Genomic DNA, 15,617 nt, shown 5'->3' on the forward strand with positions numbered 1-15,617 from the left:
TTTTAAATTTTTAAAGTAACAATTTGATAAAAATTTACTCTTTCGAACCAGTAAAAACACTTATGTATAGATAGATTCTAACAAAATCGAAAAAAAAAAAAAAAAAACGATAAAGCGTGTCTTCAAAAAATTTACATAAATTCCTATAAAATCGCCTTTGAAAATCAAGAGGAGAAGAGTGCGTTTTTAACGAAATTGGTATTATTACAAAAAAAATAAAAAAAGAAGGGAATTCGATGAAGTTTCGGGGTAGGGTGGAAGAAATGTTTTCCTTTCACCTCTGCCTGAGAGGAGGAGTGGCAGGAATGGATTGGAGAGGTTCGGGCAGTCCCACGGTGGAGGTGGAGGCAACCCATGAAAGTAACAGTGGCCTCTCCATCCTCTGCACAACGTTCAGTCTCGCTCTTCCAAGCACCGGTGTACGGTGCTCGCGATCGCTTTCGGGTGCTTTCTTTGGCGTGCTCGTCGGGTACAAGGTCGCGGGTGCATCGGAAACGTCGCGTCCTATGTTAACGGCATAGTGCGCGATGTGCTCGACTTGACGGCGAGGTCCTTCGACGATCGACATCACGGTGTTTTGTAAAGACTGCAAAACAACGAAAATGGATTGGGTAAGATAATTGTGTCAATTTTTCTTTCTCTTCCATTTACACAAAATTTCAATCAATCGAAATGTTTTTAAGATTATCCACCGATATACTCTTGTATATAAAGATAAAGAATAAATAAATTAGAAAGTAAAAAAAAAAAAAAAAAAAATGAATTTTTGAGAAACTTTCGAAAAATTTCCATATTCGATAAGGAATAATACGAAGGAACTTTCTCGTTCCTGAAATAAGAAACATCCGTATTTTATGTCGATTCACTTGTTCACTTTTCTATTTTTATTTGTTTCAAAAAAAAATTAATATTTACCTACCTTCGCCCCGTATTGGAATTCCCCATTGAAAATTCTATGCATGTAGATTGTGCGTGCTGTGGGATCCCCGAAGAGACTGAAAAAAAAAAAAAAAAAAAAAAAAAAAAAAATTAATTCTAAAATTATTCGCGAAAACGGTTGAAGAAAACGGTTACAACGATGGCGGCGCGCGTTTTGAACAGGATGAGGCTGAGCCGTATTGTTCGAGGGCGAGATCTACATACGTATCGAATGTTTAAGAACGTTTGGCTTCCTGTAGGGAGGTAGAGGAGGGAGAGGATATCTACCGGTTATTCGAGCTGGACTGCAGCACACTTCGCTCCACAGCCGCTACGACGCCAAGCAAAGAAGGAGAGAACGCGTAGCAATTCGAGATTGCAAAACTGTCGAGGTCGCGAACACTTCTCTTCAACCAAACAGAAAATTTCTGTTTTCTATCTCTCGAGTGTCATTTCGTTTATTTTTACACGCTTCCTTCGATCGATAGGTTTGTCGCCGTTTGGGGACAAACTTGTCTAGATTGGAATTTTGAAAAAGCGGTTATATGTGCTTGGAAGAAGTTGGAATACATTATTCCATATAGGTTTGAAATTCGAAGGGTCGAAGCATTTTTCGGAAAGCGATTTCGAAGGAAACCATCGTCGCGGCAAAGGTCGATGGATAAATAATTGTGTAACGCTGACGTAACCGGTTCTAAAAATTCATACTTTCTCTGATTAATTAAACTTGCCACTTTCACGTCGTAAGAAAGTCGTAGAAAACAATAACTAACGAAAATTCGATAAATTTTTTTTTTCATCGTAAAAGAAAGAAAAAACCTGTTTCGAAACTTTTTTTTTTGAAAAAAAAAAAAAAATGAGAAAATCGAGAATAATGGATAAACGAGAGAAAAAAATAAGTACTTGGGGAGTGCAAGGAAGGTCAGCTGCTGACCTTTCGAAGACTCGTCTTTCTTTCTTCTTCCTCTCAATTCTTAAGTATAATATTCTCTCTTTTTATTTAAAAAAAAAAAAAAAGTAAACTTTTCATCGAGGAGAAGGTCAACCAAATGTAACGTATTTGCACATATTTTAAACGTTTTTTAAACAAACAGCTGGATATCGAGAGAATTCTTTTTTTTCGTTTCGGTCACCAAATTCAATGAATTCTTTAATAATAAATTTCGACGATTCATCCTATAAAATAAAATGGGCGAAGGCAGAGGACGAGTCGAGGACGAAAAACAAAAGACAAAGAAAAGAAGAAACCCCATTACCCCTTCTCTTAGACGATTTCCTCCGGTAATTAAGCAACTGGCAAAGAAGATTTAATCAAAATCTTCGCAATCGTAGTTTCGTAGTAAACAGAGCCGAGAGTCTTGTGCCTCAGAGCGAATTCCATGAAAAGTAAAAGTGACCGAGCCACGTTAGATTTATCTATCGGCGACAAATCGAATCCACTTTGCTTTCGAGCGTATGCGTTAACAGGATGAATACGTATTTATTTTCAACTTCGATTTCCCGTAAAAAGTCGTTAACTGGTTCATAGTTGTAAAAATAATCCAGCTAACTCGACGCATTTTCATTCCACTCGATCGATTATCATTAAAAATCGATCGGTAAATCGATTTCGATCGAGCGATCGTTAATCCAGAACAAATTTCTCAACGATTCAGACAGTCAGAGATCGAACCCTCGTTACAATGACGCACGAATCCATCCCGTTCACCTTTGCAACTGGTTAACAGTTACCGGACTTACTAGAGATTCTGGATCTTCAAGGTTAAAATTAACCATCTCTCGTTTTCTTCTCTTTTTCGTCCCCGCGTGCCTGGAATATCGAACGATCCCCGAGACCGTGCCTTTCTTCCTTTGTTTCCTTCAAGATCAACGTGTTCGATATACAAGTTTTTGTCCCGACGTGCTCGTTTTCCTAAACTTTATTTATTAGGGATTCCCCGGATCGGTGAATATTTTAAATATTTTTTTCGAAGGGAATCTCGATTCGAAATTAAAATTCATGGCATAGTTATATACCGCACATATCGTCTGGTTCTTTAAAAGGTCTCGCCGATATCGGAATGAGTAACGGTAATAAAACGAAGGGGGTGAAGTCATCGCGTGGACGAGCTGTTCAAATGTCACAGCAACTCGAATGTAAATAAGCCGGTCGTTCCATCCAAATAATCCAAACTTCGATCGATATGCGTTAAATCTGCGATATATTCTCTCTATAATAGATTCGAAGTTGTTGCGAACATTAAAAAAAAAAAAAAAAAAAAAAAACGCTTTCTCTCGTACGGATCGAGTAAAAATATCATTGCTATTCCGAAAGTTAGGCAGCAATAACCGATACGCGGTAACAATTGAATGAGAAGCTCTATTGGATGACAGATTCCTCGCTAGAAATCACCGAAAACCAGTTCCGGTTATGAAACATTCCGAAAAGAACTCGTCGATCGAGCAACAGGTGGTTTGCGCCGTATCGTTCGCGGTCTCCGCTATTTCCCGGTTAAAAGCGTGCTCGCACGAGCCTCTCCGACTCTGTAGAAAGTTATTTGACATTTAGACGGATCCGTGGGGGAATTTTTGATCCACCCGCTCGTTTATTTCATCGAGAGATCGGATTTTCTCCTTTTCCTCGTCTTCTTCTTCTTTTTGTTCCTCTTCTTCGGGCAACGAACTTGGAAAAAGTGAAAAGTGGCGTCGACAGACTAGGAATGCGAATGTTTGCCTTTTTTACTAATCTACCGATCCTATCGGAATGACGTTACGAAGCGACGTAACGTTAACGTAACGCGCTCGTTGGCCGAAACGTACTCTCAAGGTAGAAAGTAGTCACGGAACGGGTGTTCTTTCTTCTTGCTTTCTCTTCACACGCGTTGCGTAACGAGGAGTGGCTGGTTGGGTGTCACGGCCCCGCTCTATTTGCCGGACACATCGCATTATCCTCGAAGTCTTGAATAAAATGGGAAGCTGGTCGCCCGCAGGTGCACCGAACCGGCGCTCCTTTCTTTCCATCGATCAAGAATTCAAGCAATTTATATTTACCACGCGAATCCACTTTCCCCAGATATTTCGAAGAGGTTGAAATAGTTGAAAAATACACTCGATATTAAAGATCGATTTCGCGTAAATAATTTCACCATGAATTGTTAATTGATCATTCGCGTACAGTTATATACATTAACATCTGACTACTCATCAATCGAAACCATACACATCGAATTATTAATTCATCGCATCACTTTTCCGTTACAGGAGAACCGAACGGTATCACTGCTGCTTTGCCTAAGTATTCTACTCGCGACGATTCATAACGGTGAGTATTTCGTTAAACTAACCAAGTTTAGTTTCGTCGTTTCGTTAGCTAGCCGAAAAACAAAGTTAAACGATTCTTCACGAAGCAAATGAACTTTTTTCGAGTTCATCGAGTAACAAAACTATCGTTAATAACTACTGCAAAATGGTGGGAAGGAAGCTTCTTTAAAAAAAAAAGAGGATCAGAAGGACGAATGGCCCATTTACTCCGTGACCGAGTGTCTCTGATCTCTCTGGTGTAATTTCTCTAGCATAGCCGGTACACGTGGGGACCGGCGCACGCGCGAATGCAGTTTCACTGGACTCGCCATATCTCGACCAGTGAAACGTGCGCACCTCGTCGGAGAAAACATTCGAGGCAAAAACAGGCCTGTCGAGGTGTAGTCGATACAGCGGTGGGAGGGAACCGTGGAAAGTAAATATAAAACAGTTCGGATATTTAAGGCGATATTTCTTCTCGCCAAGTTTTTATCTTTTGTAATCGATACGGTAATCGTTTCTATCCGATTTAAAAGAAAAAATAAATAATTGACGCAATGTAAAGTCATGATTCCGATGGAGATTCATATGTGTATATACGAGACAATATATTACAATATATATTCGTGAAATATTTTTTCAATTTTAAAAGACCAATTCTAAAAATTTTAAAGTAAAGATTCTAATAATTATCTCGATTCATATTCCAAATACAAAAATTAGAACTCGTTCTCTTCGTAAAATTTCTCGCGCTGCAAAATTACGAATCGCTTCGCAAAACTGTACAACATAACGTAGTTTCTAACGACGAGGCCGACTGTTTCGGATCGTTAAACGTATTTACCGTACTTTGTACGCGTTTCAATGAAAAATAAAATAGTATGCAGTTATCGAGTTAATGGGCGTGCAACGGAATCATCGATAATTGTCGATATACATAGGAAAATAAAAAGAGGAAAAGTTTTACACGGTTCTAACAGGTACACTGTGAATTTCAGATTTGCGGCTACCTTTTACCGATATTATCTCGGATATTATGCACCGCTCTTAACTCCATTACCGCCTCTGCAACACTCGTATTACGCGAAACTATCGCGCGCGTGGATAGAATCTGGAACGCGTTCGGTATCGGTGTTGATCTTTACCTCTAAGTCTATTCTCCGGTCGATTCGATTATCATTATCCTGTACCCCGTCGTGATTTCGAACCGTGGAAAAAAGGCCATGGAAATTGTACCAGACTACTTTTACTCGTTATTCGCTCGTGTTTCTCTCTCGTGGAAAAATCAAAAACGAAAAAAAAAAAAAAAAAAAAAAAAATCAAACTTTTCACCTCGTATCGTGGGATTGGAAAAAATTAATACGCGTTTTATTCCACGTGGGTGGTCAGGGTCAGGAGCGATGATCTTAATTCCAGCCTCGATTTTAACGTTCTTTCTGAACGGCCTCGGTTCCCGCGATCAGTGAAAGCATCGAGGACAACACCCTGCGATCGAAAGCGAATACCAACCGACGATTCCTCAAGGTGACTGCAAATCGGCTCGTCAATAAAGAAATCATTATTCCTCACGTTTCTTCTTAATTTTCCGCCAATATATTTATAATTGCAAATTACGAATACAATAAACAGTTTCTGACATCTTTCCGTCGCTTAACGATGATTTCTAATTCTCGATAAATATTAATTAACTTATTAATTTTATTCGACGAGTGAATCGTTCATTTACTTATTATTTCTCCGCGAGAACTGATCATTTTTCCGTTCGTAGGTAATGCCGAGCGTAAGATCGTATGCTATTACACGAACTGGTCTATTTATCGACCGGGAACCGCCAAGTTTTCGCCCCAAAACATCAATCCGTATTTATGCACCCACTTGATCTACGCTTTCGGCGGGTTCACCAAGGACAACGCTTTGAAGCCTTTCGACAAGTATCAAGATATCGAGAAAGGTATGGAGAGAGAGAGAGAGAGAGAGAGAGAGAGAGAGAGAAGCGTCCAAAATTATTATTATTATTATTATTAACCAATTTATTAACTCGCATTTTCAAAGGTGGATACGCCAAGTTCACCGGTTTAAAAACGTACAACAAGAATCTGAAAACCTTATTGGCCATCGGTGGTTGGAACGAAGGCTCGAGCAGGTTCTCGCCCATGGTAGCCGACCCTGGCAGAAGGCGAGAATTCGTCAAGAACGCGATCAAGTTTCTTCGAAAGAATCACTTCGACGGTCTCGATCTCGACTGGGAATATCCCGCGTTTAGGGACGGTGGAAAGCCTCGGGACAAGGACAATTACGCCAACCTGGTGCAAGTAAGATGAATAGAGAATACGTTAAGCAATAAAGGGAGATGGTTCCGCGCGATATCCCCCCCTTCTCTCTCTCTCGCTCGCTCTCACATCGATTCGTATCTCGAAGGAACTGAGGGAGGAGTTCGAGAGGGAGGCGTCGAAGACTGGAAGACCGAGACTGTTGCTCACGTTGGCGATGCCTGCCGGCATCGAGTACATCGACAAAGGTTACGATATACCCAGATTGAACGAATACTTGGATTTCGTCAATCTCCTTTCCTACGACTACCATTCGTCTTACGAACCTGCCGTCAATCACCATGCCCCCCTCTACCCCCTGGAAGAGGACAACGAGTACAACTACGACACCGAATTGACGATCGTAACGCGAATCAATTTTAATTTCTAATAATAATCACGATTGTTATTTTATTATCCTTTTTACTTCGCAGGACTACACGGTTAATTATCTGCTGAAGAAAGGCGCCACCTCGGAGAAGATTATTCTGGGGATCCCAACGTATGGAAGGTCTTACACGCTTTTCAATCAAGACGCCACCGATCTAGGATCGCCGGCAGATGGCCCAGGAATCGAGGGCGACGCTACTCGAGAGAAAGGCTATCTTGCTTATTACGAGGTTTCTTTTTTAAAAAAAAATCTTTCTATATTAAATGAACTCGAATGTAAGTAATCGAGGTGATGGTTTTATCGTTATCGCAGATTTGCGAGAGCTTGGCGCAATCGAACGACTGGGAAGTGATCGAGCCTAATCCTGACGCGATGGGCCCATACGCGTTCAAAGAGGATCAGTGGGTAGGTTACGACGACGAGGATATAGTGAGGTTGAAAGCGAGATACGCGAACGAGAAGAAGTTGGGTGGAATAATGTTCTGGACGATCGACAACGACGATTTCCGGGGGAAATGTCACGATCGGCCGTATCCCTTGATCGAGGCGGCGAAAGAGAGCCTCTTGGCCGACGGCACGTAAGTACGAGTAGGAGAATTCTTTCTTCCGATTTATCATCGTCGATGATTCTTCGAATTGCTCGTTTCGAAACAAGGAACACCGTTCAGAAGTCGAAACCGATCGAGAGCCGCAAAAAGTCTCGGGTTCAAGGGGCTCGAAGCGACACAGAGAGAAGGAAAAATGGCGGACGAGGCGGCACAACTGCGACACCTGTCTCGAAAAATCGTGTTTCCACTTCTTCGAGGCCGAGGTATCGAACGTTCACGCGGCCAAGAGCGAACGAACAGGACGAGGAGGAAGAGCGAGTCGACAGGCGGTCCTACGATTCTACGTCCGAGGACGAGGAGAGGGAAGAGGAGGAGGAAAATTCGGAGAGAGGGAACGCGGTTAACGGCGCGAACAAGCGCGAAAGATCTAGAGAGAGGAAGAAAAGTAGGGGGGCGAAGAATCGATCGAGTTCGAGCAGGAATCGCAGGAAGCAAGTTCGTCGTAAGGAAGAGGGCAACAATGGCCTCGATTCGAAGGAAGAATCGTTGAGTAATAAACTGACTACTCCTGAACCTCCGACCACTCCCGATCCTGGAACAGGTAGATATTTGAAACATATCATTTTGCAAACGTAATAAGAAATACATTTGTTTCGTTGCCTCGATAGATTTCAAGTGCGAGGACGAAGGATTTTTCCCCCACCCTCGAGACTGCAAAAAATACTTTTGGTGCTTGGACAGCGGCCCGGGAGGTTTGGGCGTGGTGGCGCATCAGTTCACCTGTCCTTCCGGTAATTACTTAATCCGCATTAATCATATTTAAATTCGCTCTTGTAAAAATTCTATTCGCGCAGGATTGGTGTTCAACAAGGCAGCCGATTCCTGCGACTATCCTCGCAACGTCGCGTGCCCGAAATCGAAGACGTCGGCGTCGACGACCAGGGCGCCGATAACAGCCGCCACAAGCCGCACCACTTACTTATACAGCACCACCACGCGTCGACCTTCCACCGTGAAACCGGATCCGGAGGAAGAATACGAGTATTACGAGGACGAGGAAGAAGAAGAAGAGGAAGAAGAGGAAGAGGAGGCCAAGGTGACTTCCACTCCCAAAACGCTATTGTACAAAACGATCACCAGAAACAACAAGCCTAGCACTGCCAGTACTACTACTACCACAACAACAACTACTACTACAACGGAGGCGGCTTTCTCAAAATCGATCGATTCGGAGGACGAAGAGGATCCCAAGGTTATAAAGGAGCTGATAACGCTGATCAAGAAAGCAGGTGGTATAGAGCAATTGGAGAAGCAGTTGTTGCTTCAAGACAAAAATGAGAGTTCGGCGAACTCTGGCGGAGAGAGTGCTGCTACACCAGCCACTATAAGTCGCACCTTGTACGAGCGCGTGTTGAATCGTCAGGCTGGTAAAGTTACGAGCAGGCAGAGACCTTCGACGAATACGAATTTCGCGAATGGGCCGGGGAGAGCGCAGTTCGAGGGATTGGAAGAGGTTCCAGAGGTGAAGGGATTGAGACGATCGCAGAAACCGAAATACGTGACCATCGAGAGACCAAAGTACGAAGAAAATGGTATTTTTACAACTTTTTCCCTCTTCCTCCCTATCCCGCGATACTGACCGACGGATCGAACGTCGTTTCTTCGTTCAGACACTCGACGAAGGAACCGCCACTGGACGGGGAAGAGGTGGAGGAAGAGGAGGAGGATCTGGACGGAGACAACACGGACGTGGCTTCCTCCGAGGAGCAAACGATTAGCAATCCTTTTCTAGCCGGCTCGACGCAGAGGGCGACGCCTAATTACATCGATATAAGACGCGCTCGACCCACGACATCGAGGTAAGCGAAGAAAGGGATAAAGGGAGGGAACGTTATCTTAGAAAAACGAAAATCCTTCAGGAGAGACGAGAACGACGTTGAGGAGAGGAGCAAGGATGGAGAGGAGGAGGCGCCAATTCGACGCCGACGTCCAAGGTGAGTCTTCTCTCCCGTAACAATGAAAAAAAAAATCTAAATTATAATGATTTGCAAAATTAACAGCAAGACGAGCTCATCCGAAAATGTTAAAGACGAAGAATCTCGTTCATCCACGAGCGAAGAAAACTCGCAAACGACTAAATCCAGGTTTTATTTCCATATTCGAAATTATCTCTATTACACAGAGAGAAAAAAAGACAACGCTTTGTCGCTCGATCGACTAACCTTTATTTCTTAATAGATACGTGAGCGTGCAAAGATTCAGAAGCACGACTCCCCAATCGACGGAGGCTGCTGTCTCGGAGATTGTTGCATCGACCACGGAATCGATCGTTTCGGTCGAGCCGTCGAAAATCGGCGAGGAGAAAATAGATACGACGATCAGCCCGTTAACAAATATCTTACCTTTGATCGGTTCATCCTCGACACCCAACGACGACATCCTCCCCGTTGAAACGGAGGCGGGAAGAACGGAAGAAGCCGAGACGGAGAGAGCGATCCTCTCGACGACTCCGGAGCCCAGCTCGACCACCGACCCCGTGAAACTCGTGGAAGATTCGGCGACGGAGATCCTGTTGACCACAGCGCCAGCCAGCTTGTCCACGTTGTCGATTCCGAATACGAGGATCAGCACCGCGTCGGTATCTCAGCCGAGGCCGTTCGGCTTTAACCGAAGAAACAGGCCGTCGTCGACCGAGTCTACGACCACCACCACCACCACTCCATTGCCACCGTCCAACGATCAGACGAGGTCCAAGGTGAGTATTCCGTCGCGAAACAACACGCGCTCGTCCCTTTTGGTGGGACGAGGTCGATTAAGACCAAGGCAGGAGAAGCATGGTCGAAACGTGGAAAATTCCCACGACGACGAGGGCGACGAAGGGACGCCCGCTCGTACACGCGCGAGACCCTCGTCGAGGATCAGAGGAGCGAGCAGATACACACCGCCCACCTTCAAACAAAGAAACGAGAGCTCCACCTCTTCCGATTCCACCGTCCACGGAGAACGCGTTCGAGCCACGACGGAACCTCCTCCCAACACGGAGGGAGGTCCTTCTAGGAGAAGATTTCGTCGGCCAATCTCTAAAACTAGCACCACAATTACCACCACTACCGAGTCCACGAGAGCCAATGAGCTCGAGGACAGCCCTATCGTGAGGATCGTTCAAGCTTATCCGAGAAGAAGCTTGTCCTCGAGATCGAGGAACGCGGTTAAAGAGGACGGGGATGCCGAGAAGATCACCAATATAAAGGTGTTGAAAACGCCAATCGGGCAGGTGAACAGGGACGTGTACGCCAGAACGAGGTACACGAGGAAGAGAAATAATAATAACAACGTTTCCACGCCTGACATCTCGTCATCCCCTCCTCCATCCTTCCTCGATCGTACCACGAACGACGCCGTAACCGTGCCTCTGACTACGACGGAACGACCGATCCTCAACTCCATAGACGAAGTCGCGATAGAAACGACGATGACGACGACGACAGCAACGCAAGAAACTACAACCGATCTCGAGACGAGCACGGTGGAACCACGTACCACGGAATCGACGATGGAAAACGAGATAATCACCGAGATGACGGACGATCATCGAACGGAAGGATTGGATGTAACGACGATCGAAGACGATGAAATGATTGATTCGAACGTGGTTAAAATCGCGAGTAGTAATAACAGCGAGACGATTAACGAGGAGAGCGTAAACGCCGTGCATCCGAGGCGAAGAAAGGTTCTTCTTAGAAGGCGACCCGTCACCACTACACCAGTGTCCGTGGAACGAGAGAACAGACCGCACACGCGTAGAAGAAAGGTGATCAAGCGTCTTCGTCCGGTTCAAAACGCGACATCTACGATAGACGTGCCATCTACCGAGCAAATTTTATTCGTTGGCCTCGTATCCACCGTGACTCCCGAGGAGAAGGAGAGGGAGGAGGAGGAGGAGGAGACGAGTACGATCGACGCGTCAACGGAAAATTTGGCAACGGCGGAGACGGTCGACGCAGGCGATGATTTTGCGATGACTTTGGAAACACCGACGACCGTTGAGAGCGTGCTCGGCGACGACACGAGCTCGTTCGATTTCGATCCTGTCACGATGGCTTCCACGATAATCGACAATGTTACAGCTATCGCGAGCGAATCGACGACGGAGGAATCGACGGTGACGGAAACCGATTCCGTGGAATCAACCTCGTCCAACTTTTCGAACGATATTTTGAATGAAAAATTGACCGACGAATTGCCGACCGTCGTTTCTTGGCCGAGTTCAACGGCTTCCGTCGTCTCTCAATCTAATCGTAGATTAGAGACGTACAATAGGACGTATTATTTAGACTCGAAATACGTGAGAAGGAAATTCGTGGGCAGGCGACCAGTTGTTGCTCCTCCTTCCCCGGAAAATTTTAACAGCAACGATCGAAATTCGATCGTGGAAACTTCGAGTCACTTGGCCACGAGTGAAAAAAATAAATTGGAAGGTGTTTCGAAACGTAGAAAGAGTTTGTTCGTTCGTCGTAGACCGGTTTCCTCCACAACCACTTCGAGAACGACGATCAACGATGACGACGAGGAGAGAGATCCACGGCTCGATACGAAAGAAGTTACTTTGAGAAACGATGATGAAACTTCGTATCCCACTGCTCCGCCCATCGATCAGGAATCGGAAGAATTTTCGAATCGCTACACCACTACCTCATCGATTGTCGAAAAACTGTCGTCTCCTTTGGCGAGTCCACCAAACGCGACATTCGACGAGGATACCTCTTCGATACACGAGAACGAGGATCGAACACATGGGTCTAACGATCGATCGCCAGAGATTCGTCCTCGATACCGAGTTCCAGTGTTCATCAAGAAAACGTTGAGCATCGAAAACGTTTATCCTCTGGATTCGAACGAATCCGAAGAAGCGAACAATCCCAGATCTAGGTATCAAAATTTTCGTCAACCGAGAACACGTTACAAGTATAGAGAGATAAGGAGGAATCGAGACAGCGAAGAAGAGTCGATTGCGGATGCCACGCAATCGCCCAGCTACGATTCCTCGACGCAAGTGAGAACGCGCTTCTACGCGAGACGCCCAGCAGTTTCTACCACAGAGACACCTGTCACCGAGACCTTGATACCGGCGAAAAAGTTTGACTACGCGGCGGATGCTCACAGAAGGCAGCAACAATCGCTGCGAACGACCACTCCTCGCATTCGGAACGAAGATTCGACCATTTTGACGAATTCGAACGAAGAACGAGCAGAGATTCGAAACTTGGTCGTCGAAGAGGATTATACGACCACGCCTTCTCCCCAACCGCTGATAACGAGACTTGTCACGTCCGTCGAGGAATCTGGCACCACGGAAAGGCAAAAGATTCTGATTAAAACCAAGTACTCCTCGCTTACTTCTACCACGAAAATTCCTCTTCAGACCACGGTCGTTCCACTGGAACATCCAGTCGTCACGTCATCCTCGATCCCCGGAATAACGTTGGAAAGATCCGATGTGGACGAATCGATGAATGAAATTCGACAAAGTCACATGGAAACATCTACCTTGCCCATAGAGAGCGAATTCCTTTATCCGTCACGATTCACCACCGAGTCTCACGAATCGTCCACGATCGAGATCGAATCGGTGTTCAGCAATTTGATCGGAAACAGGGACTTCGCCAAGTGATATCGCATCTTATCGAAGATTCCACCATTCGTCATTAATTAATAATGTACATAGACGCAATTATCCTTATCACGCATCATTAAAAATTTACCAGATATTTAATATGGATTATTAATCGAGAGAACTCTCCTCTTGCCCTCCTTCGAATCATCGAGTCAAATACATTTTAACCGATTCACCGTTTGTGTGACGATCTCTCGGTTACGAGAGGCAAATGATGTAACGAGAATCTGTATGGATTTGCGAACGCAGAGGATCGTCCGCTTTCTTTACCTTCTCTCTCCCTCTCTTGCGCTTTAGGACGAGAAGGAATTGGCAAGAATAACCGAAAGAAAGAGAGAGATCGAAGAGAAAGATTTCGGAAGATCGTCATTAAGCGTACTACCCTCTTCTGATTTTCAGGTGGCCAACACGGAAGTTAATAGACTGCCAACCCTCAAGGAACTAATCGGTTATCAAACGAACAATTACATCGCCACCGGTTCATCGCCCGTATTCTTGAATTCGTTTCCTCTCACAGCGAAGAGCGAAGAGGTTTTATCGCGTGAGAAAAATGCTGATCGCGTTCTCGAAGAGGTTATCATTGAAAAGAATACGATTTTCAACGATACAGAACTTAGATCTTGGAACAAACACGATCACAGGATACAAAATGATTTTCAATCAGATTTAACCTTAGATGGTATAGACGCATATTACGTCGAGGACGATACTTCGTTCGCTAACAAAAAGAGAATCGATCGTGAAGATTCGTCAGAAATCAGTCTGAAGCCTACCACTATGCGTGGCATTCCGTTGATCAACTTGCTGCACAGCCAAGTTCCGCGTGGTTTTTACGTCACTAGAAGCGAAACGGAACATTCAACATCGAAAAGAGTAAAGATCGACGCGTTAACTCCCCAATTTACCACCTTATCTATGGAGACTGGCGAAAATATTCCTTCTGGGATCGCTGAAAAAGTTGGACAATCCGATGGAAAAGTGATTACCGAGCACGATAACACCGAAGAAAATCTTAAGTCTGACGTTACCACGACATTTAATACCGAATTATCCGTGAAAAATAGTAGAAATGAAACTAGAATCGAGGATAGAGTGGAAAGCACATCTGTTTCAACGGATCAAGTGCAAATGGAAAAAAATGTATCATCGATAATAAAATTCACCGAGATTTCAATTCCGGAAGAAAATGTAATAACTTCTTCGATTTCCACACCTCTATCTTCTTTAACCGATTCGTCACCTTCTACGCTTACCTCCCGATCTTCTAACGAATCCGAGATTATTAATTCTACAATCGAAAAATCCTTAACCAACGATCGCAATACTCCTTCTATTTTGAATACCGTAATTTCTGTAACTGCAATACCATTCAACGTTACGACTGATACAAACTTATTAGAATCAGACGTAACGGAATTATATATGGAGAATATAACGCATCCTGCAGATTTAGAAAAAAGTTATTCGATAAGTAGTCAAAATAGAGGAAAATCTACGAAAAATGACGAAGAATTCAAATCGATTTTATCGACCACGACGCTTTCTTCGACTAGCACTGTGGAAACATCGGTTACCGACACGACAATCAATGTGCATGGTGAAAAAATTAAATTTACGACCAGGAATTACGAATTTGGTCATAAATTTCGGAGACGTGGTCAGAATCGTTATTACGTGAATCGATTGAACAAAGATCAAAAGAATTTAACGAAAGTAGTCGAAAGAACGCAAAATTCTCGTCGTAAAATTATAGGTTATCGAAGACCGCTACGCAGACCTGTTTTCAATGGTAAAGCTGTGAACGACTCGTTCGTTTATGAAGTAACCACTTTAAAAGAAACGAAAGTGAATGATTCCATAAGAAATTCAAATGATTGGAAAGACATGAACAAAGAAGAACCAAACGTGGAAAAGAAGTTAATGTCAAAGGCAAATCAAACAGGAAACGAAGCTGTTTTCGACGAAGAACATCTTCGGATCGAGGAGAATATCGATCGATCCGAATCCGAGGTCAGTTTAGACTTTAAATTTCTTACACTTTCGACTCGATGACATAAAAAAAGAAGTATATAACAATTTCTTTACAATATACAATGCTAACTCAGATGCTATCGCTCACTCTTACATTTTACACTTAACCAAACAAAATGGGATACGCAATATTCATCGATAGAAACATTGAAACGACTTATCCTCGTTTTAGTTTACCATTTGAACGAGAAAATAAAGGGCGAAACGTCGATGATTCTCTTTAAAATACTACGTAACAAAACGCAAGTCCGATCGTCTTTCATTTTACTACCTAATGATAAAAAGAAGTTGCTTCGATTCTTCTGTGGCTACGATTAACGAAAACAGGAGGAAAAGTATCTCTGAAGGGATTATAATCAACGGAAGAAATTCATCGGGCACTTTTTCTACCATCATGCGTTCTTATCTTCATTTACCGCTGATTTTACTCTATTTTCAAATCAATTAACACTATATTTCTCTCTACG

The 15,617-nt window shown here is 43.9% G+C and overlaps 3 protein-coding genes across 5 annotated transcripts in view; 2 read left to right on the forward strand and 1 right to left on the reverse strand.

The window, feature by feature from the left end:
• LOC147657986 (uncharacterized) overlaps window positions 1-15,617 on the reverse strand; it is a 16,689-nt gene continuing 1,072 nt past the window's right edge. The window contains exons 1-3 of one of the 3 annotated variants that reach the window (XM_086905387.1): window positions 9,848-9,988; window positions 920-995; window positions 1-586 (exon numbers count right to left, since the gene is read on the reverse strand). In XM_086905387.1, coding sequence (XP_086761513.1) covers window positions 275-586; window positions 920-961 — 354 coding nt within the window. In that variant the 5' untranslated portion in view covers window positions 962-995; window positions 9,848-9,988 and the 3' untranslated portion in view covers window positions 1-274. Of the gene's footprint in view, window positions 587-919; window positions 996-4,241; window positions 4,291-9,847; window positions 9,989-15,617 lie in introns of those variants that run through there. The other 2 variants (XM_086905388.1, XM_086905386.1) reach the window with 2 other exon arrangements.
• Window positions 328-14,311, forward strand: LOC116414281 (uncharacterized). The gene is made up of 14 exons (XM_086905359.1): window positions 328-611; window positions 4,159-4,219; window positions 5,966-6,148; window positions 6,250-6,509; window positions 6,616-6,870; window positions 6,941-7,126; window positions 7,210-7,475; window positions 7,553-8,046; window positions 8,114-8,236; window positions 8,300-9,023; window positions 9,116-9,304; window positions 9,365-9,439; window positions 9,506-9,589; window positions 9,684-14,311. The coding sequence occupies exons 1-14, from the start codon at window positions 603-605 to the stop codon at window positions 13,114-13,116; spliced, it is 6,342 nt and encodes a 2,113-aa protein (XP_086761485.1). The 5' UTR covers window positions 328-602; the 3' UTR covers window positions 13,117-14,311.
• The window catches only part of LOC100868454 (uncharacterized), a 4,722-nt gene continuing 3,001 nt past the window's right edge, over window positions 13,897-15,617 (forward strand). Inside the window, exon 1 of the mRNA XM_086905369.1 lies at window positions 13,897-15,129. Within this exon, the coding sequence (XP_086761495.1) occupies window positions 13,897-15,129 (1,233 nt within the window). The remainder of the gene's footprint in view (window positions 15,130-15,617) is intronic.

This window comes from Apis florea, unplaced genomic scaffold (genome assembly GCF_048593485.1).
Source record: "Apis florea isolate Af1SG1 unplaced genomic scaffold, ASM4859348v1 contig_2411_pilon, whole genome shotgun sequence".
Taxonomy (NCBI): Eukaryota; Metazoa; Arthropoda; class Insecta; order Hymenoptera; family Apidae; genus Apis; species Apis florea.

Bases quoted from the DNA above. Each gene is read 5' to 3' on its own strand.
- LOC116414281 (XM_086905359.1), top strand. The intron at 8,237-8,299 runs GTAATTACTTAA...CTATTCGCGCAG, and splicing joins TCAGTTCACCTGTCCTTCCG to GATTGGTGTTCAACAAGGCA. The intron at 9,024-9,115 runs GTACGAAGAAAA...TTCTTCGTTCAG, and splicing joins GTGACCATCGAGAGACCAAA to ACACTCGACGAAGGAACCGC.